The sequence below is a fragment of the Geotrypetes seraphini genome, chromosome 13 (assembly GCF_902459505.1).
Source record: "Geotrypetes seraphini chromosome 13, aGeoSer1.1, whole genome shotgun sequence".
Taxonomy (NCBI): Eukaryota; Metazoa; Chordata; class Amphibia; order Gymnophiona; family Dermophiidae; genus Geotrypetes; species Geotrypetes seraphini.
In genome coordinates this window covers 63,443,380-63,468,583 of record NC_047096.1, presented here as the reverse complement: position 1 = coordinate 63,468,583, position 25,204 = coordinate 63,443,380, and the positions used below count along the sequence as shown (strand labels likewise).

Genomic DNA, 25,204 nt, shown 5'->3' with positions numbered 1-25,204 from the left:
CTTCGAATCGCTCAAAAATTGTCGCTCTTTCAAACTCTTTTTAAGGCTTGGAAACAGAAAATAGTCAGATGAAGCAAGATCTGGTGAGTAGGATGGATCATCTATGCGCTGAAATGCCAACTATGTCAAAACATCCTCCTTTTTGCCAACCTTCTAAGCCGGTGCATTGTTTTGCAAAAAGAACTCCTTTCCACAGCTTCCCTCTTCTTTCAATGCCTCTTGTAATTGGCATAGTAAGTTACAGTAGCAGCCTGAATTAACTGTTTGGCCCCTTGGAAGATAGTCATTACAATGCCTTCCTAATCCCAAAACACTGTGGCCATAACCTTTCCTGCTGATTTTTGGGTCATGAATTTCCTTGTCCTTGGAAAACCTGAGGTCCACCATTTCATGGACTGTTTTGTCTCAGGATCATAATAGTATAACCATGTTTCATTAACAGTAACTAGTTATTTATTCCAAAATGTTGGCACCAGCTCATTGAAAGTGCTGCAAAATCAACTTGGATGTGTCCACTTGATGACGTTTCTCATCAGCATTCAAACATTTGGGCACCCACTTGGCTAACAGCTTCTGCATACCCAACTGCTTGTGGATTATACACCCAACACGTTCCCTGGATATCTATAGTGTGTCAGTAATTGTTTTAACTGATATTTACCGATCAGCTAAAATCAGGTCATGGACATGGTCTTCAATTTCAGGAGTTCACAATGTTTGAGGCCTCCCAGACCTTGCTGCATCTTCGGTTTCACCGATCTCCATGCTGATAGTTTGCATAACATTTCACTGTGGAGTAAGATGGGCATTTGTCACTCAATGTTTGCATCATACATTCTTATACAATCCAACTTTATTCCAGGACAGTGGGTTATTTCCGTACATCATTACCGCCTAAGTATACAATACACAGATCAGGCATTTGTTGCGTGTCCCTTGTTACCACCACTTTTTGGGACCTCTGAAGACGTATTGTTCGAAACACGGATTGTGTTGGGTCCCATATTTTATATAAACTGGTTTGTTTGTATGCAACAATCTGTTTGTTCAAAATAAACTTTGCCTGCATCTTGTGCATTTGTCTGCAGTACCTTTCTTTGTCTTTTGAGAATCCTGAATGCCATAGGTTTGAAATACATGTATGATTTAATAGTATGCAATTTCCACATAATGAAAAAAACACTTCTTGACCAATGCTGAGGGTAAAGGCTTTCATAGATAGATTTCTGTCTAAATATACTCCCAGGATTTTATTTTCTGAATCAATAGGGTAGGTAATTCCACTGAGTGTTAATTCTCTATCTACCTCCGATTTGAAGAGGAAACATAGAGAAACCTAGTTTTGTCAGAGTTGAGCTTTAATTTATAATCTCTCATCCAAATGTTCATGATGGACATAATTTCTTGAATTATATTTAGAGAGGCATTGATATTGGCTGGCGGACAGAAAACAGAGGGTAGGAGTAAAAAGACACTACTCTGACTGGAAAGGGGTCACGAGTGGCGTCCCACAGGGGTCAGTGCTGGGACCGCTGCTGTTCAACATATTCATTAATGACCTGGAATCAGGGACGAAGTGCGAGGTTATAAAATTCTCGGATGACACAAAACTCTCCAGTAGGGTTAGAACTGTTGAGGAATGTAAAGAACTACAAAGGGACCTGAACAAACTGAGTGAGTGGGCAAATAAATGGCAGATGAGCTTCAATGTAGAGGAATGTAAAGTCTTGCACATAGGGAAAGGGAACCTGATGTATAACTATACAATGGGAGGGATGGTACTGGGAGAAGGCAACCTAGAAAAGGACTGGAAAAGGGTTTTGGTGGATAAAACGATGAAGCCGGCGGCACAATGCGCAGCGGCCTCAAAAAAGGCGAACAGAATGTTGGGCATTATCAAAAAAGGTATCACTACCAGAACGAAGGAAATTATCCTGCCACTGTATCGGGCAATGGTGCGCCCGCATCTGGAGTACTGCATCCAATACTGGTCGCCGTACCTTAAGAAGGATATGGCGATGCTCGAGAGGGTCTGGGCTGGAGGTGGGTGATTTAAAAAGTTCTGCCAGACCAGTTCAGCATCCATAAGAACATAAGCAATGCCTCCGCTGGGTCAGACCTGAGGTCTATCGTGCCCAGCAGTCCGCTCATGCAGCGGCCCAACAGGTCCGGGACCTGTGCCGTAATCCTCTATCTATATCCCTCTATCCCCTTTTCCAGCAGGAAATTGTCCAATCCTTTCTTAAACCCCAGTACCGTACTCTGCCCTATTACGTCCTCTGGAAGCGCATTCCAGGTGTCCACCACACGTTGGGTAAAGAAGAACTTCCTAGCATTCGTTTTGAATCTGCCTGTTTAGTCTATGTATTCCACAGGTGTCAGTCGGTCCTTGAGGGCTGCAATCCAGTCGGGTTTTCAGGATTTCCCCAGTGAATATGCATGAGATCTATTAGCATACAATGAAAGCAGTGCATGCAGATAGATCTCATTCATACTCATTGGGGAAATCCTGAAAACCCAACTGGATTGCGGCCCTCGAGGAAGAACTTTCTGTATTCGGTCTTTTAGTTGTTACCTATTTATTGCTTTATTTTCTTATGGATTCCTTGGGGCTGGCTTTGGTGGGGACCTTGGCATCCCTTCATCCACTTTTGTGGGGATCTAGGTGAGTTTTGGGTTGACTTTGTTACAGAAATACTGAGAAGCTGCAGGCTGCATGGTGCCCTTTGTTCCTCATCTGCTGGTGGAGAGGCAAAACCCATACTCTGTACTGGTCTGGTAGGACTTGAGGTAAGACCAGTAGCCAAAGTGAAAATTTGGCTTTTAATTAACAGATGGCCAAATGAATATCAGATTTTAGAATGAGCCACCCTATGCTGTCCAGATGTTGGTTCTAATCTTTAGCAGTAACTAGAGTTGTACTGTACTCGGGAAGAGATGCTGGTATTATCTGCATAACAAACTATTTAGGACTTTTTCCTGAGACTTGGGATGATCAAATTTTAGAATTTTTTTTTTTTCTTCAAGACTTCTTGACATCCAGAATGTTGTGTTGTTTGTATAATAGCTCTTAAACGCATTAATAATACAAGGAAGTCTCTCTATAGATACTCGTGCTTGAAATGTTTAGAAATCACTAAGTAGTTTACAATCGGCAGAGCCTTACAGATCCTTTTCTCTCTTTTTGTGCTTTGTAAAAGCTGTGTGTTTTCTTCTTCTAGAGAGAAAAACTTTGAGGAGTTTTCACAGCATCTGAAGGGCTTGGTGAATCTATACAAACTGCCAGGAGATAAGTATGTACTGCAGATGTTCTGCCCAGGAGGAGCTGGCACATTTTCTGAAACCTCTTTAATAAAGACACCACGAAAGTAACTGGCGAGTGATATATCTTCAGAACTAAAGTAATCCTTTCCCCAGGCAGTGTTTATAGGTCAAATAGCTATACCACTTCTTATTCCCCTCTCCCCAATTCCAAGCACATCTGAAATAAGGTGTATGTATGGCCATATTTAAAGGAAATTTGGAACATTTCTCGATCTTTTCACTTGAAATAAGGAAGAATGTCTGTAGTGTAGAAAAAGAACAATAAATGGGGTGTTTGAGTTGGGGAGAATCTGTTTCTGTGGACTCAAATTGCAGCTGAAGTCATAGTGAATTACTTTGCTCAGTGGGTCAGTGCACAGGAACTGCGGCATTGTGGCAGTCATTGAAAGGAGTTCCATCTGATACAGCATATTCAGGAAGCATGTTCCTGTGTATATGGATTGTTTAAATGTGGCCTGACTAGCAGAAAGATCTCTTGTAAATATTATGTTTGTTCACTTTAAAGCCTCTTGATGTTTATAAAGTGGACTTGAACTTCTTTTTAGACTCGAGACATTTATTGCTTGGACTCTGATTTAGAACAGATTTAGGAACAAGTACCAACCACAAAAAAATCTGTCTTTCTCTTTTTTTTTCTCTTGCTTTTTGGATAATGCAATTGGACTTAATCTCTTGCACACAAAACTTTGATTTAGTTTTAATATTGCTATTTTTTCTCCCTCTTCTAGCAAACTTAAAACTAAAATGTACCTGGCTCTACAGTCCTTGGAACTGGATCTGTCCAAGATGTCAACTATGTACTGGTGAGAGAGGCTAACGTTTCTGTCAGATTTCTGTCTAGTGATTCTTTTGTTCGCCACCTGTTTCCTATTCTTCCAAAAGTAGTGAGTGAACACCATATCTATTTTCTTTTAACAAGAAAGTTGAGTCAAGTACACAAGTGGGGTGATGTCATTAGCATGCAGCTTGGAGAGAACAGCTTTCCCAGCTCAGAACTTAAATGCTGAATTTATAAGAGGCAACCCTCCCTTTGCAGGGTTTTTTTTCTAAACAGATTTTCCCAACAAGTTTTTTGTCTTCAAATTAAGAGTTCTGTGCCATTTGTTTTTCACAGAATTTTCATTTTTTTTTCTTTGTAGCCCTTATAGTATGTCATAGTCAGAATTCAGGTCTTGCTGAAAAGATAGCAAGAGCCCCAACATTTTGACATTTCACTCCAGGTGTTTAATTTACTGGGGCACGGACCATAGCAAGAGCAATTGCAAGCATTGTCTCTGGTCTCTTAGAGCCTATAAGGATTACCTCAGTTGCTGCCACAATCACTTTAAAACTGAAAAAACTGCTTCAGGTGCAGAAGGAGCTAAAGTGGGGTTTCTGCACATCTAAGCCAATAATATTCCATGAAAGCAACCCCCAGTCTCCTGATTTAGTGGCTTGAAAAGTAGTGTCATCCAAGAGCATCACCAGTGAACATTTAAAACTGTCACTTGCTTCCTCTGAGGTTTTCAGGCCCTTTGAATTCTCATACAGGCTTGAAAGAAAGTTGACATACTTGACACTAGAGAATGACACGGTGACAAAATTCATCACCGTTCCCGTCCCCGCGAATAACCGCAGGAAATAATCCCATGTCATTTTTTAGTGTCTATTTCAACCTCAGTCCTTCTACACCATCATTCTTCAAAGCAAAGCTTGAGGGTCAGTGGTTGTGGCCATTCATACTCTGATTCTTCCCTCTCTCCTTAAAGAATGACATGAAGATGGTTTCCCGCGGGAACGGGAACGGTGATGAATTTTGTCACCGTGTCATTCTCTACTTGACACCTTAAAATGCACTTTAGAAACTGAAGAATGTCAGTGCTGTATCTCAGGTCCCACGAGAACTCGCAGCAGCCAATTAGCTTGTGGTTCTATACGGGCAGGAGGCAAGAGGGAGATTAAAATAATTAGAATCGAGATTTCTGGGGTTTATGGGTGGGTGTAAATGACACATGATTTTGTACTGTTCTGAGTTGTTCTAGAGGATATCCCGCCTCTGTTTGCTGTCTTTTGAATGCAACTGTTTTCCTTTGGTTCCGCCTGTTTTCTGTCAATAAAAATTGTTTACAATCTAAAATAATTAGAATCGGCTGGTACAGGAGGCGGAAGGGATCCCTCCTGTCCCAGCCACCACTGGACCATCAGATCTCATGGCAAGCTCGGTGGAGAACTGCAAGGCATTAGGAGGGAGGAGGGAAAGGGGTACAGAACCTGGCAGGAAAGGTGGGGGTGCAGAGACTGGCGAGGGAGTGAGGGGGCTGGATAAAGAGCCTGTCAGAGCAGCAAGGGAGGGGGAACAGGATGCAGAGCCTGGCAAGGCACTACACTTGCTATTAAAACAAACACCCCCCCTTCCCCCCCAGTTTATATTCAAGTCAACCTTTTTTCCTCCTATTTTTTTGGGGAAAAAAGGTAACCTCGGTTTATATTCGAGTATATATGGTACATGTGGTGTCTCAAAACACATATCACTTTCACCTTCCCACTAGGAAATGGGTTTACTCTTTCCTTCACTTTCACATAGTATACATTTTAGATACATTTCATTTTTTATCCATAGGATCCCTAAAGAAGACCTTAGTGTCGAAACACGGACCGTGTTGGGTCCAATGTTTGCAGCAGTTCAGGCCCTAGACATTTTTATGTGGATTATCTATTCTGTTTCAATAAGTCTTCATCTTGGGACATCAACTCTCCAACAAGTTCTTTTGTTTCGGCCTCAAAACCATGGAAGTGAATAATGAAGCCTATAGGGAAAACAAGGTTAGGTTCCTGCATGGAAAAAACCATATAGAACATTCAGAATGTTGCAAATATATTTTTATATTTGCAGTACTGCTTATAGAAATAACATACTTGAAGAAAATTGCACTGAACAGTGCAGGAAAATAAATACTCTGTGGTATTGCACAACAACCGCAAGCAACTAGTGTGCTCATTAACCAATGTAATGAAGCTACTAAGTAGATTTAAAAACCATAGAAAATATTTCTTCATACAACGTGTAATTAAATTCTGGAATTAGTTGCCGGAGAATATGGCGAAATCAGTTAGCTTGGTGGGGTTTAAAAAAAGGTTTGGATAATTTCCTAAAAGAAGTCCATAGGCCTTTATCGTGATGGCTTGGGGAAAATCCACTGCTTATTCCTAGGGTAAGCAGCATAAAAGCTGTTTTTCTACTTGGGATCTAACTAGATACTTTAGACCTGGGTTGGCCACTATTGGAAACAGGATACTGGGCTTGATGGACCTTTGGCTGTCCCAATATGGCGATTCTTATATTCTAATGCACCATGGTTTTCTCACCATTTAAGAATTACTTCTAAAAAAAAACAAAAAAAATTTACACGGAACAGTGCTGGAAAATAAAAACTGTAATGTACAGTCTTACAGAACCACAGTAAGCCATCAAGGCCCCTTTTACAAAGCCAGGTTAGTGATTCTTCTATGACACATGCATTGAAACTCATAGGAATTGAATGGGGCATTTGCCTCGCTGGGACACACGGGCTTTGTAAAAAGGGCCCTTAGTGCACTCATCAACTAATGTAATGCACCATGGTTTTCTCACCATTTGGACAAAACAGTGCAGAACTAGAATGCTACAGCATAGACTGGGAAACAGAGAAGCAAGTATATAAAGAAGTTTGCTTAAAAAACCCCAACCTTTACACAATTAGTTAGATACTGTACTATATTACTCAAGGTTTATAGTTTATTTATAGTATGCTTTTAACAAGGCTGATTATAACTATACATATACAATAAAATAATTCTGTCAACTTCTGTCAGATCAACCACTGGAGAAAGGGATAGCCTTGCAGCTCCAGAATGACAGAAGATGAAGATGTTGATGCTGGTAGGTCAACTTTAGCTTAATCAACGTCTGGCACATGAGTCAAGGCTGGCAGATTGAATTCTGAGGCTTCAACCTCCTGGAGAGATGGGTGTGCAGTTCCAGAATGACAGTATCCATAGATGATGAAGATGTCTTGTTCAGTCTGATCAACCTGTGGCGCATGAGTTGAAGCTGGCAAGTTGACGTCTGTCACATCAGTCTCTGGCACATGAGTCTTGAGACTTATTGACTGAAAAAACTGTCAGCCTTGTCTGCTTGGCTTACCTTCAAGTCCTTGAGTGTCTCAGCATACTCCTCTATATGAAGAAAAACTAAAGAGGTTTAGGCTCTTCAGCTTGGAAAAGAGAAGGCTGGGGGAGATAGGATTTTATAGACTTCAAAGCATGAGTGGTGTAGAACGAGTACAAGTGAATCAATTTTTTTTTTTTTTTTACTCCATCAAAAGCTACAAAGATTAGGGGACACTTGATGAAGTTACAGGAAAATACTTTTAAAACTGCTCGAAGTGCCTTCATCCCTATGGATTCCTGTCCCGTTCCTTTGGAGCTCTCTAAGATGAAAAAGCCCAGTCCTTTATGTCATACCTTTACAACTTTGACCATAATGTTCTTATGTTGAAAAATAACTACATCTACATAGTATTTGAGTAGCCTGTGGTGGAGAAACCTCATCCATTTGGCCTTGAAGTTGCAGGACTGTCAAGTCCTCAAATGAGTGTCTTGCAGGAAGAAGTCTGAAGCAATGTTCTCAAGTTCTTGCAGGATTCTTTTCTTGTTACCATATGCTGCCATTTACAATCCAAGCACATCCATCCATTATAATATCTCATGTACTGACAATCACTCATTTATATCCAAACCAATTTAATAATACAGTGGTACCTCGGTTTACGAGTGCACCGGTTTGCGAGTGTTTTGCAAGTTGAGTAAAACATTCGCAAAATCGGCATCTCGGAAATCAAGAGTGCCTCGATTTGCAATCCGACACCCTTCCCCCGCGTTCCGGCACCCCCCGGCTGCAATTGGGCACCCCCCCTCCGCCGCTTCTTACTGTCATCTGGGCACCGGCATGTCCTGTGCTTTGGTGCCGGTGCCTGAAGATCGGCCTCCTCTTCTTGCTGGGCCTTGAGCATCTGCGCATGCTCAAGGCCTGCGAGTTCACGCTCTCTCCAAGAGAACGTGAACTCGCAGGCCTTGAGCATGCGCAGATGCTCAAGGCCCAGCAAGAAGAGGAGGCTGATCTTCGGGCACCGGCACCAACGCACAGGACATGCTGGTGCCCAGATGCCAGTAAGAAGAGGCGGGGGGGTGCCCAATTGCGGGGGGGGGGGGGATCGCAGGGGTGCCGGATCGCAGGGGGGCCTTCGGGAGGAGCAATGCTGGTTCTCATGGGGGGGGGGATAGAGCAGTGCCGCTGGCCTTGGGGGGGGGGGGAACGTATCAAAGCGAGTTTCCATTATTTCCTATGGGGAAACTCGCTTTGATAAACGAGCATTTTGGATTACAAGCATGCTCCTGGAACGGATTATGCTCGTAATCCAAGGTACCACTGTAACTTTATTTTTATATACCGCAGTGCCACAAACAGTTCAGAGCAGTTTACAATGGAAAAGAGATTGCATATAGACAGTGATATTACAGAAAGCATTCAGAAATACATCAGCAAGGGTATACAATCAGACAAATTTATCAGAAAGATAAGCTTTAACTGATTTCCTAAAAGTTTGGTAAGAAAATGCATTAAAGATAAGCTCACTTAGACAGTTATTCCATTTACCAGCTTGAAATGATAATGTCCTATCTAAGTACTTCTTATAAGTACAGCCCGTCAAGTTGGAAAGGAGAACAAATGAGCACTATGTGTACGACTAATAGGACAAGAAAAATCAAAATGGTGTAAAAGATAAATTGTAGCTGTACCTGTTTAAATTCTGAAACAAAGACAAGCAAACTTGAAAAAAAACCTGGCTTCCACAGGTAGCCAATGTAATTTTTTATAATAAGGACTTACATGATCTGATTTCTTCAGGCCAAAAATGAGATGAACTGCCGCATTCTTGAACCATCCTGTTATATTGAGGAGTTGGAAGTTGGTTGTTGTAAATTTGTTTACTGCTTGGTGAAAAACAACTTCCAAAAAACAATAACTAGTCCAGCAATTCACCATTTACCCAAAACCAAGAGGAAAATTTCAGCTCATTTGAGAAGTCAGCAGTCAGTCTTGTGCCAAAGATCATCAAGGGTATCGCTCAACTCGGGTAACAACTAACTCTAAGCTGCAAGATGGCACAATTTTATCAGAGTTCCAAATGTTTTCCCTTCTCTCATGACTGCCACCATAAACCACATTACCTTTCAGTTGTGGAAATATTTGAAATAAAAAAGAACCCTAAATTCATTGCCTATTCACTCCCTGTAGACCAGGAGTTCTCAACTCAGTCCTTGGAACACCCCTAGTCACAGTTTCTGCATATTCACAATGACCATGTATGAGAAAGATTTGCGTACAATGGAATCATTATATACAAATTATTTGGTAGCATCCTGGGATAACTGGTCATAGTTGGGACCACATTATATGCGGTCCAACATGTCTAGTTAACTATCCGGGTGCCGACTGGATATCTGCGCTGCCCACATAACTTGTGGGTCTGTACTGATTCCACTTCTTGTCCGCCCCAGCACTAACTGGATAGTGCCATTGAATATTAGTGATTAGGCCAATCAGGGCAGTTAAATTGTTTTGAATATCGTGCCCTGAGTTTGTACATTTCCATATCTTGGATGTTGCAACCTATCATAACCAGGGCAATGAAAAGGCAGTATCTGCACCCCCTCTAATTTCACATTTCATGTCATTGTTCCTTCATACCAAATGACCAGTTTGTTTCCCCTCTTCCTTTGTGGGATCTTATCATTATCACATAGTTTATCAAAGCCCTCCACAAACCAAAAAGCTCATCCTTCCGGCTTCCTGATGTAGCGTAGCGAAATACAGACTGTGTTGGAGCCGTGAACTGACCTTTTCAGATAAGTGGTCTACTATTAAATAACTTTTGTAGAGCCATAACATTTGCCACTCCAGTAGAAGCAAGTATCCTTGTTCCATCCAATGTGTTATGATTAAAATTCAAGCACCTTTGCAGCGACATTGTACCGCTGCTGTAGTGTCTTGCTGAAGAGCTTATGAGCACATTGGTATATAAGAAATAAATTATTATTATTATTATTTAAATATCTAAAAGCCTTTAAATGTTATACGAAGATCCTATTTGAGAAACTTGCCCAGTATTGATGAGAGGGTTTTTTTTTGTGTTTTGTTCTATTTTGCATCCATCTTTGGCATTAACTTAATATTCAATTTTTCTGCTTTCTTTTCAAAATCTTTTCCATGTCTTACCTTCCCTTCCTATCTCTCTCTTCTTCCGTCCTATTTCCATGGTCTGACATCTTTCCTTCCTTTCTCTTCCTCCCTCCCTCCTTTCTTCCTTTCCCCTGGTCTGGCATCTATCTCCTTCCCTCCCCCCATGCCCTGGCATCTCTCCCTCCCCCTCCATGGTCTGGTATCTCCTTTCCTTCCCTCCCTCCCATGAATTTGGCATATCTCTTGTTCTTCTCCTCTCCCTTGTCTTCCTTCCCTCTCTTTCCCCAATTGGGTGCAGCAGTAAAAGAAGCAGCATTTCCCTTCCCCCTTTCCTGTGCTGCAGAAGCATTTCTCTTCCCCTTTCCTTCCCCCTCCCTTTCCCTGTGCAGCAAAAGCATTTCTCTTCCCCCTTTCCTGTGCAGCAGAAGCATTTCTCTTCCCCCTTCCCTCCCTCTCCCTTTCCCTGTGCAGCAGCAGCAGCATTTCCCTAGGGTCTCCCTTTCCTATGCAGCAGAAGCATTTCTCTTTCTCCTCCCCTTCCATTCCCTTCCTTGTGGAGCAGCAGCATGTCTGGCCGGCTCACTTGCTTTGAAGTTCCGTTCAAAGCCTCGCAAGATCCACGCCTGCGTCAGAAGCCTCATTGATGTTGTGATGTCAGAGGCTTCCGATGCAGGAGTGGATAGTGCGAGGAGCCGCCACCCGTGGCTTTGAACGGAACGATCGACTGAGCAAGGGAGTCGGCCAGACACGCTGCTGTTCCACAAGGAAGGGAAAGGTGAAGAGATGCTGGTGTGGATGGCGCGAGGAGCCTCTGCCGGCCGCAGCTTTGACCAGGACAATCAACTGCAGCAAGGGAGTAGTTGATCATAGCGTCCAGACTGTGGGCCGCAAAATAGCACCTGGAGGGCCGCATGCAGCCCATGGGCCGCGAGTTTGAGACCGCTGGTCTAGTAGATGGCACTAACATGAGGCATGTTAAGTTGTCTGGCCAGAGGGCTGGAGCTCAACAGGAAGCGGAAAGTAAAATCCCTCTGGCAGGACAGAACAGGGAAGCCTTGAATGTAGAGGCTTCCAAGAGGACACCTGTGGAAGGATTAATCATAGAACCTAAAGATACTGGATCAAGGAAGCAGAGTGGCTCAGGTCCCTATGTGGGGGCACAAATATTAGGGCTAAGGAAGAAAAATAGAGCTGTGTTTGGGATGTGGCCGAGTCAGCCCTAGTGGGTTTGTTTTCTGTTTATTTACAAGGAAATAATGATCTACTGTCCTAGTGCAAGTTATGTTAATTAATAAAGAAGGTCTTTTGGTTACTCCTACTCCTTGTCTGCCTGCCTTTAAGAAATCCAAACCTGCTGCTCGCTCACATTACCACTCCCATTTGTTCCCCAACAGAGTAGTACTAAGCAACTTAAATTTCTACCTAAGGCAGTATCAGGCTTTCATCTTTATTTCTTTCAAAGTATGAGACTTCTGATGGACAGCTCTACACATTTTGGACTGTAGATTGAACTGTAGACAAGCATTTTCAGTTGTTTGTTTCTCTATTCCTTTCAAAAACTCGCACTCATCTGATGGACAACATTTTACACATTTCTGAATTGTAGACCAGCATTTTCACTTGTTTCCCTCATCCAAACAATCTAAACATACATATAAACATACCTTATTAAACTGAATTTTGAATACTAAGGGGGAAAGGTTTGGAAGGATGGAAGGAATTTGTAATTGCAATATGTTAATATAAAACAGAAACACCACACTGTTAAACATTGTTTTGTGTATTGTTCAACAAAAAGAGTGAACTAAAAACTGAATTTTGGACTGCACTGAATCCTGATATGCTTAAGAGATTTCCCATCCCCCAGTCACATTGTTATTCATCAAATGTGAGCAAAACCTAATACCATAAGAAACCCTGGAAAGATATAAATCAATGACTTGATCTTCTGTCCTTACTTTCCAAAAGCATTGTCACTTGGACCCTTCCTCCTGACTTGAGAATATCTTTGGTTAGATAGTATTGCAGTACCTTTTGCCTTGAGAGAATTCCTGATGTATCTCTTACCTACCCAATCTGGGATGCCCCACTGACAAAAATTTAAAGCAGCCTTCATCTTGTGAATTGCCCATGTGTGTATTCCCCTTTAGTTCATAGAAGCCCACATTAATCAGTCTTGCCAGTCCTGGAATACCTGCTAGTCATCTGATTTTTTTTTAGGATGTCTACTAAGAACAAGCTTGAGAATAAATAATTGGTGCATGCCAATCTGTCTTTGAGCCTGTGTAGAAGGTTCTCCAGAACTAGCATGAGAGACAAGACATGAGGTCTGCCAGAAAATTCTGTAACACACTTAGTTTCCTAAGCTGGACCACATCATGGCTGCATTAACTTGGCTGTGCATTAGTGTCCTGTGAAGTTGGAGTGTACTGCTTGAATATTAAAAGCAGGCAGGCAGGCTAAGTTTACAGGTTGGAAATTTGAACGGGTTTTGACCCAATTAATTAGTGAGTTTCTCTGTCATGTAGGCAAGCTACAAATGCCAGCACGCTTGAAAAGATTCTTCACGGCAGCGTGGGATTTCTCACCCCACGGAGTGGAGGTAAATACTCCTTTACTCCCCCACTTTCTAAATATGCCATGTATCTTTTAGCAGCCAAGGAAAACATAGCTCATTCCCCAGCGGTTGTTGATTATACTGCTACACTTTAATCTATTACATGTTTCAAATTAAGTTACAGGATCCTAGAAGAAGTAATGTAAACTTCATTAATTAGTGAGTTATAATTTAAATTAGAAAATAACAATTTTATTTTGTTCCTTAGTGAGAGAAATACATGTGTTGATGCATAGGTCTCACTTTAGATCTCTTTTATTGTGTTGTACCAGAACTAAAGTGGTCACTGTGGCATCGTCTGTTCCTCTGCATAAAGAATTTTATTTTTGGATAGCAGCAATTTAAACTGTCCATCTATCACAGTGGTCACTTTACTGGCAGACTCTAGAGGTTCTTATAGAAGTGCTTACAGTATTGAAGATGTATTTCCTCACAGGTCACTTGATGAATCTGAAGTACTATGTATCACCCTATGATTTGTTTGATAGAATGGGAGCGACTATCGCCTTGACTGACAGTAATGGTATGTTTCTTTTTTATTCTGTACTGTGTATGCGTTGGCCTGTCTTCTGTGTTTGGAGATACCATGGCAAACGTTTTCAAGGAATATCTCACACAGAATAAACAATATATCAGATGAGATCTTGAGAGACTGTAGCAAAAGATCTTTAGTCATCACTTCAGTCACCAGTACTGTTTTTGTTGTGTTTTACTGCAGTGGGTTAGACTTTCATGCCTTTCTTTGACATTACAGTTCCTCGAACTTTGGGCCTGAATGTGACTGTGACAATTGAAGGGACTTCAGCAATGTACAAGCTCCCAATTGCCCCACTCATCATGGGTTCCCATCCCATAGATAATAAGGGGTAAGGTTAGCCAAACCTTGGTAGACGACTTTCTTTGAAATTCTCATGATGAAATAAGTTTTTGAGTATGACGTTCTAACCATATAATAGATTCTGTCTGTCTTTTTAGGACCCCCTCCTTCTCCTCTATCACCAATGCCAATAGTGTTGACCTGCCTGCCTGCTTCTTCTTGAAGTTCCCCCGGCCGATTCCTGTCTCGAGAGAGTTTATTCAGAAGATTCAAAGCTGCACTGGTAGGTGTGTTTAGTGCTGAGCTCTTGCCTAGCTCTGAAGAACAGCTGTGTCTGACAGATCCAGACATGGCATCAATGCAAGAGTCTCTGTAGTATTAATGATTATAGAAGTTCTCTAGAAATGGAAATGGAACCGAAGTGTACCTTTTCTCATTTGAAAAGGGGGGGAGGGAGATTCTGATTTTATGGCTCATAATTGGTTTTATCTCAGAACAAGCAGGCAGCATATTCTCACATGTGGGTGAAGAAGGACACGGTACTACTCGAAAAGGTCCAGAGAAGAGCGACTAAAATGGTTAAGGGGCTAGAGGAGTTGCCATACAGTGAGAGATTAGAGAAACTGGGCCTCTTCTCCCTTGAAAAGAGGAGACAGAGGGGAACATGATCGAAACATTCAAGATAATGAAAGGAATAGATTTAATAGATAAAGACAGGTTGTTCACCCTCTCGAAGGTAGAGAGAATGAGGGGGCGTACTCTAAAGTTAAAAGGGGATAGATTCCATACAAACGTAAGGGTTCTTCATCCAGAGAGTATTAGAAAACTGGAGCGCTCTTCCGGAGGCTGCTATAGAGGAAAACACCCTCCAGGGATTCAAGACAAAGTTAGACAAGTTCCTGTTGAACCAGAACATACGCGGGTAAGGCTAGTCTCAGGGCACCAGTCTTTGACCTAAGGGCTGCCGCATGAATGGACTGCTAGTCACGATGGACCACTGGTCTGACCCAGCAGCAGCAATTCATATGTTCTTGTCATCCCCGGATCCCCGGTATGGTAACTTTAAAAGTGCATCACTATTTTAAGAAATTTAAAAAGTTTGTGATAGCCCGCACCATGCATGCGCAAATGCCTTCCCATCCAATGTAGGCACACAGCTCAGTTCCTCAGTTCTGTTTTTTCCATGGAGCTAGAAGTTGTGTTCTTCAAGCATTCTTCATTTTTGCCTTGCCTTCCTGCTCGCGTGTTATTTTATTCTATTTTCTTTTCTTTTTTTTTTTTTTTCAAATCTTTATTCATTTTAACATTTACATCAAGTGTACATTAAAATATGAACACAACATATTACATTATCACTTGATAATTCCATAACAATATATAACTAAAAGATTTATATCCCACCCCCATTTCATATCTATACATGAATAAGATAATTCCTATGTATATTAATCAATTAGATTATGCACATATATATTAAATTATCATAACCCACCCATCCCTCCATCCCCCCATTCTTTCAATTATCATATAAGGAAAAAGAATAATAAATTAACATGAATCATTATGATAATTTATTATTGGCCTCCACACATCTTTAAATCTATTAGAATGACCAAACATGGTTCTTTTTGTTGCATAGAGCATTCTGGACCCCTACTAGATTACAAAAATTAGATTGCTCTAAGTCTAATAGGTGCTGGCATTGTAAAATTGAAGTTGGAACTCTGGATCATCTATTTTCTTTTATTGTTCAGTTAATTTCTCCCTCGGTTTAAAAAAAAACCCCAACATTTTGGGAGTCCAAATTTCCCTTTTCAGCCGTCCGGTTTGACCGGCGAGACCTTTTTCATACTTCAGCCATCATGTTTGATTTGGCTGAGGCGGTCTTCCCGTTGTTGTCATGCCTAGTGATGGGTTTTAAAAAGTGCAACCGGTGTGCTCAGACTATTTCAATTACAGACCCTCACAACTGGTGCTTACAGTGTCTGGGTCTAGAGCATTGGGTTCAATCCTGCATGCATTATTCAACTCTACAGAAGCGCACTATTCAAAACTGCATTTTGCAGCAAGAAAAGTTGTTTGGTGAGGGGGAGTGGTTAAGATGGTGATGGGTTAGCAGCCAGTGTTTGCACTCCATCTTTCTTTAATCATTTTTTCCCCCTTTAGTGTTACTCTATTGCTTCCCTGAATTATGCCTCACACTAAGCATAAGGGTTCTGTCCTGCTGATTCTCTCATTGACTGGGCAGATGACGATGGATTGCTTCATGGTTAGCTCGCCATCGATAGCCGGAGTTGAGCTGCCTGCTTTCACCTCGGAGGAAGGAGCGTCTGGGCTAGAGACATCTCTGTCTCCTCTTACTACCCGACATATACCGTTTCCAGTACTAGAGTTCAGCAACAGTGCAGGGGCTGCAATCCAGAGGATGTTGCAGTCATGCGGTGAGAGAGCTGAGCTGGACCAGCACGCCAAGAGTCGGTTTACTCTGAGAGCAGAAATTGGCTCCCCAATGGTGGTGACATTGGACAATGTCTGGTGTATGCTGCAAAGATGAGAAGCTACAGTGACTAAATCGACAGCAGAATTTTTAACAGTCATGAGTAAAATAGAGGATTTATCTGTATCAATGGAATCGATTAAAAATGAAACTACCAACAAATGTGACCAGATAAATAAAGAAATATCTTCATTGCAAAATTTAATAGGGAACTTTGTCAAAGATAAATTGTTTCTTCAAAGGAAAATTGAACAAATCATAGGTTACTTAATTTTCCTAAGACTGTGGGTGTAACACCTGGGGATATGTTTAAAAAATGCCTGACTGAAGTTATATCATTTACTATAGAAAACAATGCCTACTGTAAATCAGATATATTATTTACCTGAAAAAAAGAAGCCAGAAAAGTCCCCCGAAGCTGATAATCTACAAACTATAGACATGAGTAACTTATCCGAATTTCTGGAAAATTCCCTAGTAGAAACTGAATCTCACTCCACTCTTCTTGTTTCTTTTGTATTTGAACAGGACTTAAATGTATAATGCTTATGTTCTTTTGATTTTCAAAAGCTTTGTTTCATGGGCAAAGAATTCGGGTTTTCCCTGATGTGATGAAGACAACCCAAGAACGTAGGAAATTATTTTTGAATATGAGACAAGAAGTTAAATCTCCGGGAACTACTTTCTTGTTGAGCTACCCGTGCAAATGTCTAGTCAAATATGTTTGGATAAAATCTTTTTTGCTCCTGAGCAACTTTGGGCCTTTCTAGATACTAAGACGTTGCTCCAAAATGTATAAATTTTTATGATGTTGTAACCCGTTAAGCCTGGGTTGTTTTCCCTTAACTATCAAAACATTTTTAGAAATCTCCTTAACTCCCCCCATTATAGGACAGTGGTCTGAGGAAGAGATGTTTTGGGTTTTTTGGATATCACAATCTTTCTTATTTGTTAATTTTCTTATTCTCTCTATTTCTTGTGCAAGTGGATGCTTGTAAATTTAATTAATAAAGCAAATTAAAAAAAGAAAAGAAAAGTTGTTAGATGTCGGCATGGAGGTAGATTTGTCATTGACACCATCTACATCGAAAGCTGCGATGACAAAGACATCAAAATCACTCGATGATACATCAACTCCGGTGTCGCAGGTTATCACTCCATCTAGTAAGCCAGCTAAAAAGCCAACAGCTTCCCAGATGGGGTCGCAGGTCACTAAGGCATTGAGTCCATTTATGCCAACCAAGTGAAAACCACTTATGCGACTTGTTCCAACATCGAGAGGTGCGTCGCAGCACCATTGATACCGGAGACTAAGCCAAAGGTACCAGTGCTTTCTTTTCAACAGAAGCTCGATGCTCTGTTCGTGAGGAGTTTAATCTTTTGATCCTGTCACCAACTCCTCCGATACCGGAACAGCCTGAGCCTAACACTGCAAGGTCTTCCGATACCATCAATGCTATGCCATGGATCTCGACACCGATCATGTCCATCTAGACTTGCATCGAAGCATCGTTCCTCCAGACATCGTTACACCTGCTTGAAGCATCATTCTTCATCTTCGAGACAGTCTAGCAGGAGTTCCTCCAAATCCAAGCATGTTTCTCATAAACGAAAACATTCTAAGGCTTCAGCAAGGGAAGATCTTGCTTGACGAACTTGCTGCACTTCTTCGAGGGAGTAAACAGGCAGATAGGCAAGAGCAAGCCGGTCGACATTGTATATCTGGATTTTCAGAAAGTGTTCAACAAAGGTCCTGCATGAACGACTACTTCAAAAAAATTGCAAGCCATGGAATCGAGGGTGAAATACTCACGTGGATTAAAAACTGGTTGGCGGATTGGAAACAGAGAGTGGGGGGTAAATGGACAATACTCAGACTGGAAAAGTGTCACAAGTGGAGTGCTGCAGGGTTTGGTGCTTGGACCCGTGCTCTGCAACATATTTATAAACGATCTGGAAATTGGTACGATGAGTGAGGTAGTTAAATTTGCAGATGATACAAAGTTATTCAGAGTAGTGAAGACACAGAAGGATGGTGAAGACCAGCAACGTGACAAACACGCTCGAGAAATGAGCCGCGACATGGCAAATGAGGTTTAATGTGAATAAGTGTAATAAGGTGATGCATATCGGTAACAAAAATCTTATACAGGATGTCCGGTGTAGTACTCGGAGACCCCCCCAGGAAAGAAACTTGGGGAGTACTGGTCAACAAGTCAATAAAGCCGTCCACGCAATGTGCAGTGGCGGCGAAAAGAATGCTAGGAATGATTAAGAAGGGGATCACAAACAGATCAGAGAAGGTTATCATGCCACTATACCGGGCCATGGTATACCCCCACCTGGAATACTGCATCCAGCATTGGTCGGCGTACATGAAGAAGGACACGGTACCACTCGAAGGGGTCCATAGAAGAGCGACTAAAATGGTTAAGGGGCTGGAGGAGTTGCCATACACTGAGAGGTTAGAGAAACTGGGCCTCTTCTCCCTTGAAAAGAGGAGACTGAGAGGGGACATGATCAAAACATTCAAAATAATGAAGGGAATAGACTTAATAGGTAGAGACAGGTTGTTCACTGTCTCCCAGGTAGAAAGAACGAGAGGGCACTCTCTAAAGTTAAAAGGGGATAGATTCCGTACAAACGTAAGGAAGTTCTTCACCCAGAGAGTGGTAGAAAACTGGAACACTCTTCTGGAGGCTGTTATAGGAGAAAACACGCTCCAGGGATTCAAGACGAATTTAGACAAGTTCCTGCTGAACCAGAACGTACGCAGGTAAAGCTAGACTCAGTTAGGGCACTGGTCTGACCTAAGGGCTGCCACGGGAACGGACTGCTGGGTATGATGGACCACTGGTCTGACCCGGCAGCGGCAATTCTTACGACGTTAAAAACCTTCAGGATAGATTAACAATTATCCCTTGCTTAGGAGACAAGCTTCTTGAGGATTCCATAGATATTGTGACTCAAAAGCTCACTGCTCATGAAATCCAATGGGATACCTTGGTTAAACTTAAATCCAAGCCTTCCATATGAAGAACATTCAGGCCATCTTCTTATCAAAGGCATTTTTCAGCAAAGTGTCAGGCCACAACAGAAGAAACAAAAACAGCAACATCCTCAAAAATCTCAGGTGTCTGCTCCTGCTAAATCTACTCAGTCTTTTTGACTAGATCATAGTTACAATCCCAGTACTTCAGTCTCTCCCTCAGCCAATCGGAGGTCATCTCCAACTCTATTTTCATCGTTGGGAGTTGATCACCTCCAATCTACGGGTTCTGCAAATCATTTGAGAGGGTTACTCTCTTAATTTTCCCTCCAGATCATTCTCCAAAAGAGTCTGTGGCCTCCCTTCTTCGGGAAATTGATTCCCCACTAATCCTCAATGCGATAGAGGAGGTTCCTGTGGATCAGCTAAACCGGGGGTTTTATTTCTGTTATTTTCTGGTCCCGTAGGTCTCTGACCTATTTTAGATCTCAGAGCCCTGAATAAGTTTCTTGTCAAAGTTTTGCATGATGTCTCTAGCCACTCTATATCCCCTCTTGGCTCACAACAATTGGCTATGCTCTCTGGATCTCAAGGAAGCCTACACTCGTATCCCAATTCACCTAGCTTCTAGAAAATACCTTAGATTTCAAGTGGCTCATCTCCACTCCTATCAATACAAGGTCCTACCTTTCAGCCTAGCATCGTCTCCCAGAGTCTTTACCAAGCGCCTGGTGGTAGTGGCTGTGGCCTTTAGATCTTGGGGTCTACTAATCTTTCCCTATCTAGACGACTGGCTCATAAAAGACCCTTCGTGTCAAGCTGTGCTTCTAGCGACAAATCGCACCTTATTGTTTCTCCAGAACTTGGGGTTTGAGATCAACTTTCCCAAGTCCCAACTCCATCCATCTCAGAGGCTCCAGTTCATTGGAGCTCTTCTCGATAAAACTCGGCGTTGCTTCCTCAAGAGCGTCGGGATATTTTGCTTCAGCTTTGTCATCAGATGGTCCCGGCTCCAGTCAACCTCGGCCAGGCGAATGATGGTTCTTTTAGGGCACATGGCCTCCACAGTCCACATGACTCCTTTTGCGAGGCTTCACCGCTGGACACCTCAATGGTCTCTGGCTTCACAGTGGTCTTAAGTGACCGACCCCCCTCCCCCCCCCCTTGCAGCACATTTCTGTCACCTTGTCTCTTCGGTCGCTTCAGTGGTGGATGAATTATTCCAATCTATCCAGAGGTATTCTGTTTCATGTGCCTCATCATCAAAAAGTTCTGACCACGGATGTGTCCACTTATGCTTGGGGGGCTCATTTGGATGGTCTTCAAACTCAGGGTCATTGGTCATCCAGAGAACAACAGTTTCATATCAATCTCCTAGAACTCAGAGCGATTTATTATGCCCTCAAAGCTTTCCAGCATTTAATAGTCAACCATGTCTTGCTTCGCACGGACAATCAAGTAGCCATATATTATGTAAACAAGCAAGGAGGCAAAGGTTCTCTCCTTCTCTGTCAGGAAGCTCAAAATATCTGGCTTTGTGCGATTGCTCACAATATCTTTCTCAAAGCTTTTTACATTAGGGGGAACAGAATTTCTTTGCAGACGAACTCAGCAGAATTCTTCATCTTCACGAATGGATGCTCAATTTTGCCGCTTTCCATCCCATTTTTTCTCAATGGGGACTCAAGTGGATTTATTTGCATCTGCCCTCAACAGCAAGTTGCCCCAATTCTGCTCCAGACTGTACTCTCCTCATTGTCTGGAAGCGGACGAGTTTCTTCTGGATTGGATGCAAAAGTTCCTCTATGCATTTCCACCCATTCCTCTCATTCTCAAGACACTTGTCGAAACCAAGCAAGAGTCGGCCACCATGATACTCATAGCTCCTTGGTGGCCCAGACAACCTTGGTTCTCCCTTCTATTTCAACTCGGTATTGAGAAACCAATACCTCTGCCGATTTTTCCATCTCTTCTTACACAGAGTCAAGGTTCTCTTCTACATCCCAACCTATAGTCTTTACACCTGACAGCTTGGTATCTCTCAGACTGAATCCAACTGATCTTCATATTTCTCAGCCTGTCAGATTCATTTTGGAAGCTTCTAGAAAACCAGCCACTCAGCAATGTTACCACCAAAAGTGGACATTTTTCTTCCTGGTATCTCCATCACCAGGATCCGAAATCCATCTCCGTTTCATTAGTTTTGGATTATCTTCTTCATTTATCTGACTCTGGTCTCAGGTCTACATCCATTAGAATCTTATCTCAGTGCTATCACAGCCTTTCATCAACCAGTATATGGTAAACCTCTTACTGCTCATCCTCTGATCTCCAGATTCATGAAAGGACTTTTTAATGTGAAACTACCTCTCAAACCACCTCCAGTGGTTTGGGATCTCAATGTGGTTTTTGCTAAGTTGATGAAGCCTCCATTTGAATTAATGTCTCCAGCTCATCTCGAATACCTTACCTGGAAAGTGATTTTTCTCATTTCTCTCACTTATGCCAGAAGAGTTAGTGAACTTCAAGCGCTGGTGGCGGACCCACCTTTTACTGTGTTCCACCATGACAAGGTTGTGCTTCGTACTCATCTGAAATTCTTACCAAAGGTTATCACTGAATTTCATCTCAATCAGTCTGTTGTGCTTCCAGTATTTTTTCCCAAACCTCATTCTCATCCAGGAGAAACGGCTCTTCACACTTTGGATTGCAAGCGGGCTTTGGCCTATTATCTCAACAGAACAAAGCCGCATAGAACATCTCCTCAACTTTTTGTCTCCTTTGATCCTAACAAGTTCGAGCATCCTGTTTCCAAGATAACGATTTCCAACTGGTTGTCTTCCTGCATATCGTTCTGTTATGCTCAGGCTGGGCTGCAACTGGAGATTCGTGTCATAGCCCATAAAGTTTGAGCTATGGCAGCATCAATAGCTTTTCTTCACTCTATTCCTATTGATGAAATCTGCAACGCTGCTACTTGGTCCTCGGTTCATACATTCACCTCACATTATTTTCTGGAATCTTTTTCCAGATGGGATGGGCACTTCAGCCAGACAGTATTACAAAATTTTTTTTCCTAAAAGGCCAATACTCCCACCATCCCATTTTGGTTTTGGAGGTCACCCACATGCGAGAATATGTTGCCTGCTTGTCCTGGGATAAAGCACAATTACTGTAACAGGTGTTATCCAGAGACAGCAGGCAGCTATTCTCACTACCCACCCACCTCCCCTGGTTGGCTTCTTAGCTGGCTTACTGAACCGAGGAGCTGAGTACCTAAGTCGGGCGGGAAGGCACTCGCACATGCACTGTGCAGGCTATTGCAATCTTTCTAAATTTCTTAGTGGCGATGCACTTTTAAAGTTGGCTCCATGGATGACATCACCCACATATGAGAATATCTGCCTGCTGTCTCTGGATACCACCAGTTAGGGTAAGTAACTGTGCTTTCTTACCAGTCTTCATTGGGTGCCTTTTCCCCTAGCTCCTTCTCTTTGTTGCTGTTCTCTCTCATATGTGTGTCTAATTTTGTCTGAACTCTCTGATCCCGATGGCATGAATTGCACTGCTTTGTTTCGCCAGGAATATCTCTGTTTGAGAACCCACCAGCTTTCGTCCCTCTGTATGAGCTTATCACACAGTTTGAATTATCCAAAGAAAATGACTCTCTCCCTTTAAATCACAACATGCGTTTCTATGCAGTAAGTGTAACATCCAATATGCTTGTGTTCCTATGTGATATCTAATGCATTGCTGTGTGTGCCTGTACACAGTAGAGATGTTTATATTTTAACTAGTGTGCTAGTTCTTCTTTTAAGGATTTTGCCTGCTGTTCAAATGGGCTAATGATAAAGTGGTAGTCTGTGTCATAAGATGGTCCATGCTAGGTCAGACAAAAGGTCTGTTGGGCACAATATCCTTCTTCTGACAGTACCGAATCCAGGTCAGAAGTCCATGGCAGGATATCAAGGAGTAGATCACTCCCAGTAATAAGTGGTGACTTAACCAGTTAGCTGGATGGAAACATCTGGAGGGAAGTAGGAAAGCAGTGGGCAAGACCGAAAGAAGCCATTTTAAGGGCAGCAAGCCTTTTTGTAAGAAGAAAAAAAGCTGCTTTAGTTCTCAAAAGTAGGAGTTGAAAAAGGTAAGGAAAGAGAGGTTAGCCTTCATAAACTACAAGAGACCACAGAAAAAGGAAGACAGGCAAGAGTCAATACGTTATGCTCTGTCTCGAGCAGTATTAAAATCCAAACTAAAAGCCCACTTTTTTTGAAGCTGCTTTCAACTCTTTAATTCCCACTCACTGTCTGATAACTATACCCATTGTATCATTCCTTCTACCAGAAACTCCCCAACACCGAGATGCCTTGTCTGTCCAGATTAGATTGTAAGCTCTTCTGGGCAGAGAGAGTCTACTGAATATTAAATGTACAGCGCTACGTACGTCTTTCAGCGCTATATAAATGTTAAATAGTAGTAGTAGTAGAAGAGATGAAAGAAGCTGGAAGAGTGGTCAGAAAATATGCAAATGGAAGATATGTATGGATATTTGTAAACTGCTTAGGTTTAGGTGGTGTATACATTTTTAAAACAAATAAAATAGCCAATATGGTAAAATGGAGGGACAAAACTTTTTTTTTTTATTGTGTTAGTGATAGGAAGTGTGAAAGTGGCATGTGACACTCGGTTGAAAGGGAGGATGATATAGAAGCTAATAAAGATAAGGCAGAATTGGTTAACTTGTTACCTCTGTTCTGTATTTATAGATGAAGCGCCAGGAGCAGTACTGCAGAAAACAGACAAATAGGAAAAGAAGTGTAGTAGACCCTGTATAATTTTAAGAGGACTGGGATCATGAAGAGCTATTTAAACGAAAAGCAGACAGTGATTAGATCAAATGGCATAAATATGAGAGTACCAAAGAAACTTAGAAAGGGTCTGGTAGCTCCACAGTCTGACCTTTTCAATGCTTCTGTAGAGTCAGAAATGGTCCCAGTAGACTGGAGAAGGGTGTATATGGTCCCTCTCCATAAGAGTGGAAGTAAGAAAGAGGTTGGAGCCACAGGCTGGTTAGTCTGACCTCTGGTAATTAAATTAACGGAAATGCTTCTAAAACAAGGAATAGTGAGGTTTATAGAATCCAATGGATTGCAGGACCCAAGGCAGCATGATTTCACTAAGGCAGGTATTACCAGACAATTTTTAATTTGGGTGGCCAGAGAGTTGGACTGAGGAATAGCGCTAAATGTGAGGTACCTAGATTTTAGCCACATAGACTAATTTAATTGAGTGCCCTCAGTATGAGCCCTAATATGACTGGTTAGGAACTGATTGAGTGAAAAGTGAGAGGGTAGTGGTAAATAGAGCTCATGCTGAGAAGTGGTATGCTGCAAGGTTTGGTCCTTGGTCAAATTCTTTTTAACTTTTTTTTAAGCAATATTGCTGAAAGGCTGTCTGGGTAAGGTTTGCTTCTGCAGTTGATATCAAAATCTGTAATAGGGTAAACAGAAAAGATCTGCAATATGGATTTTGAAATTCTTCATGGGTTTGGTTCTTGGAGGTCCCCTGCTCAGGCATACTCCGTCGGGGAAAGGACGCAGTCTCATGTGGGAGGACTGCTGCACCCAGGACAATCTCGAGTTCCTGCGGAGCCAGCCTGCTTGAGGTCAAGCTATGTGGCCCCTGTGTAAGAACCCTAG

The 25,204-nt window shown here is 42.1% G+C and overlaps 1 protein-coding gene across 4 annotated transcripts in view; it reads left to right on the top strand.

Annotated features, from left to right (window-relative positions):
- Nucleotides 1–25,204, top strand: part of MED1 (mediator complex subunit 1) — a 98,016-nt gene that overhangs the window by 32,540 nt on the left and 40,272 nt on the right. For 2 of the 4 annotated variants that reach the window (XM_033917376.1, XM_033917377.1), the window contains 7 exons: nucleotides 3,222–3,293; nucleotides 4,053–4,127; nucleotides 13,114–13,187; nucleotides 13,639–13,725; nucleotides 13,957–14,068; nucleotides 14,178–14,302; nucleotides 23,088–23,206. In XM_033917376.1, the coding sequence (XP_033773267.1) occupies nucleotides 3,222–3,293; nucleotides 4,053–4,127; nucleotides 13,114–13,187; nucleotides 13,639–13,725; nucleotides 13,957–14,068; nucleotides 14,178–14,302; nucleotides 23,088–23,206 (664 nt within the window). The other 2 variants (XM_033917380.1, XM_033917381.1) reach the window with 2 other exon arrangements.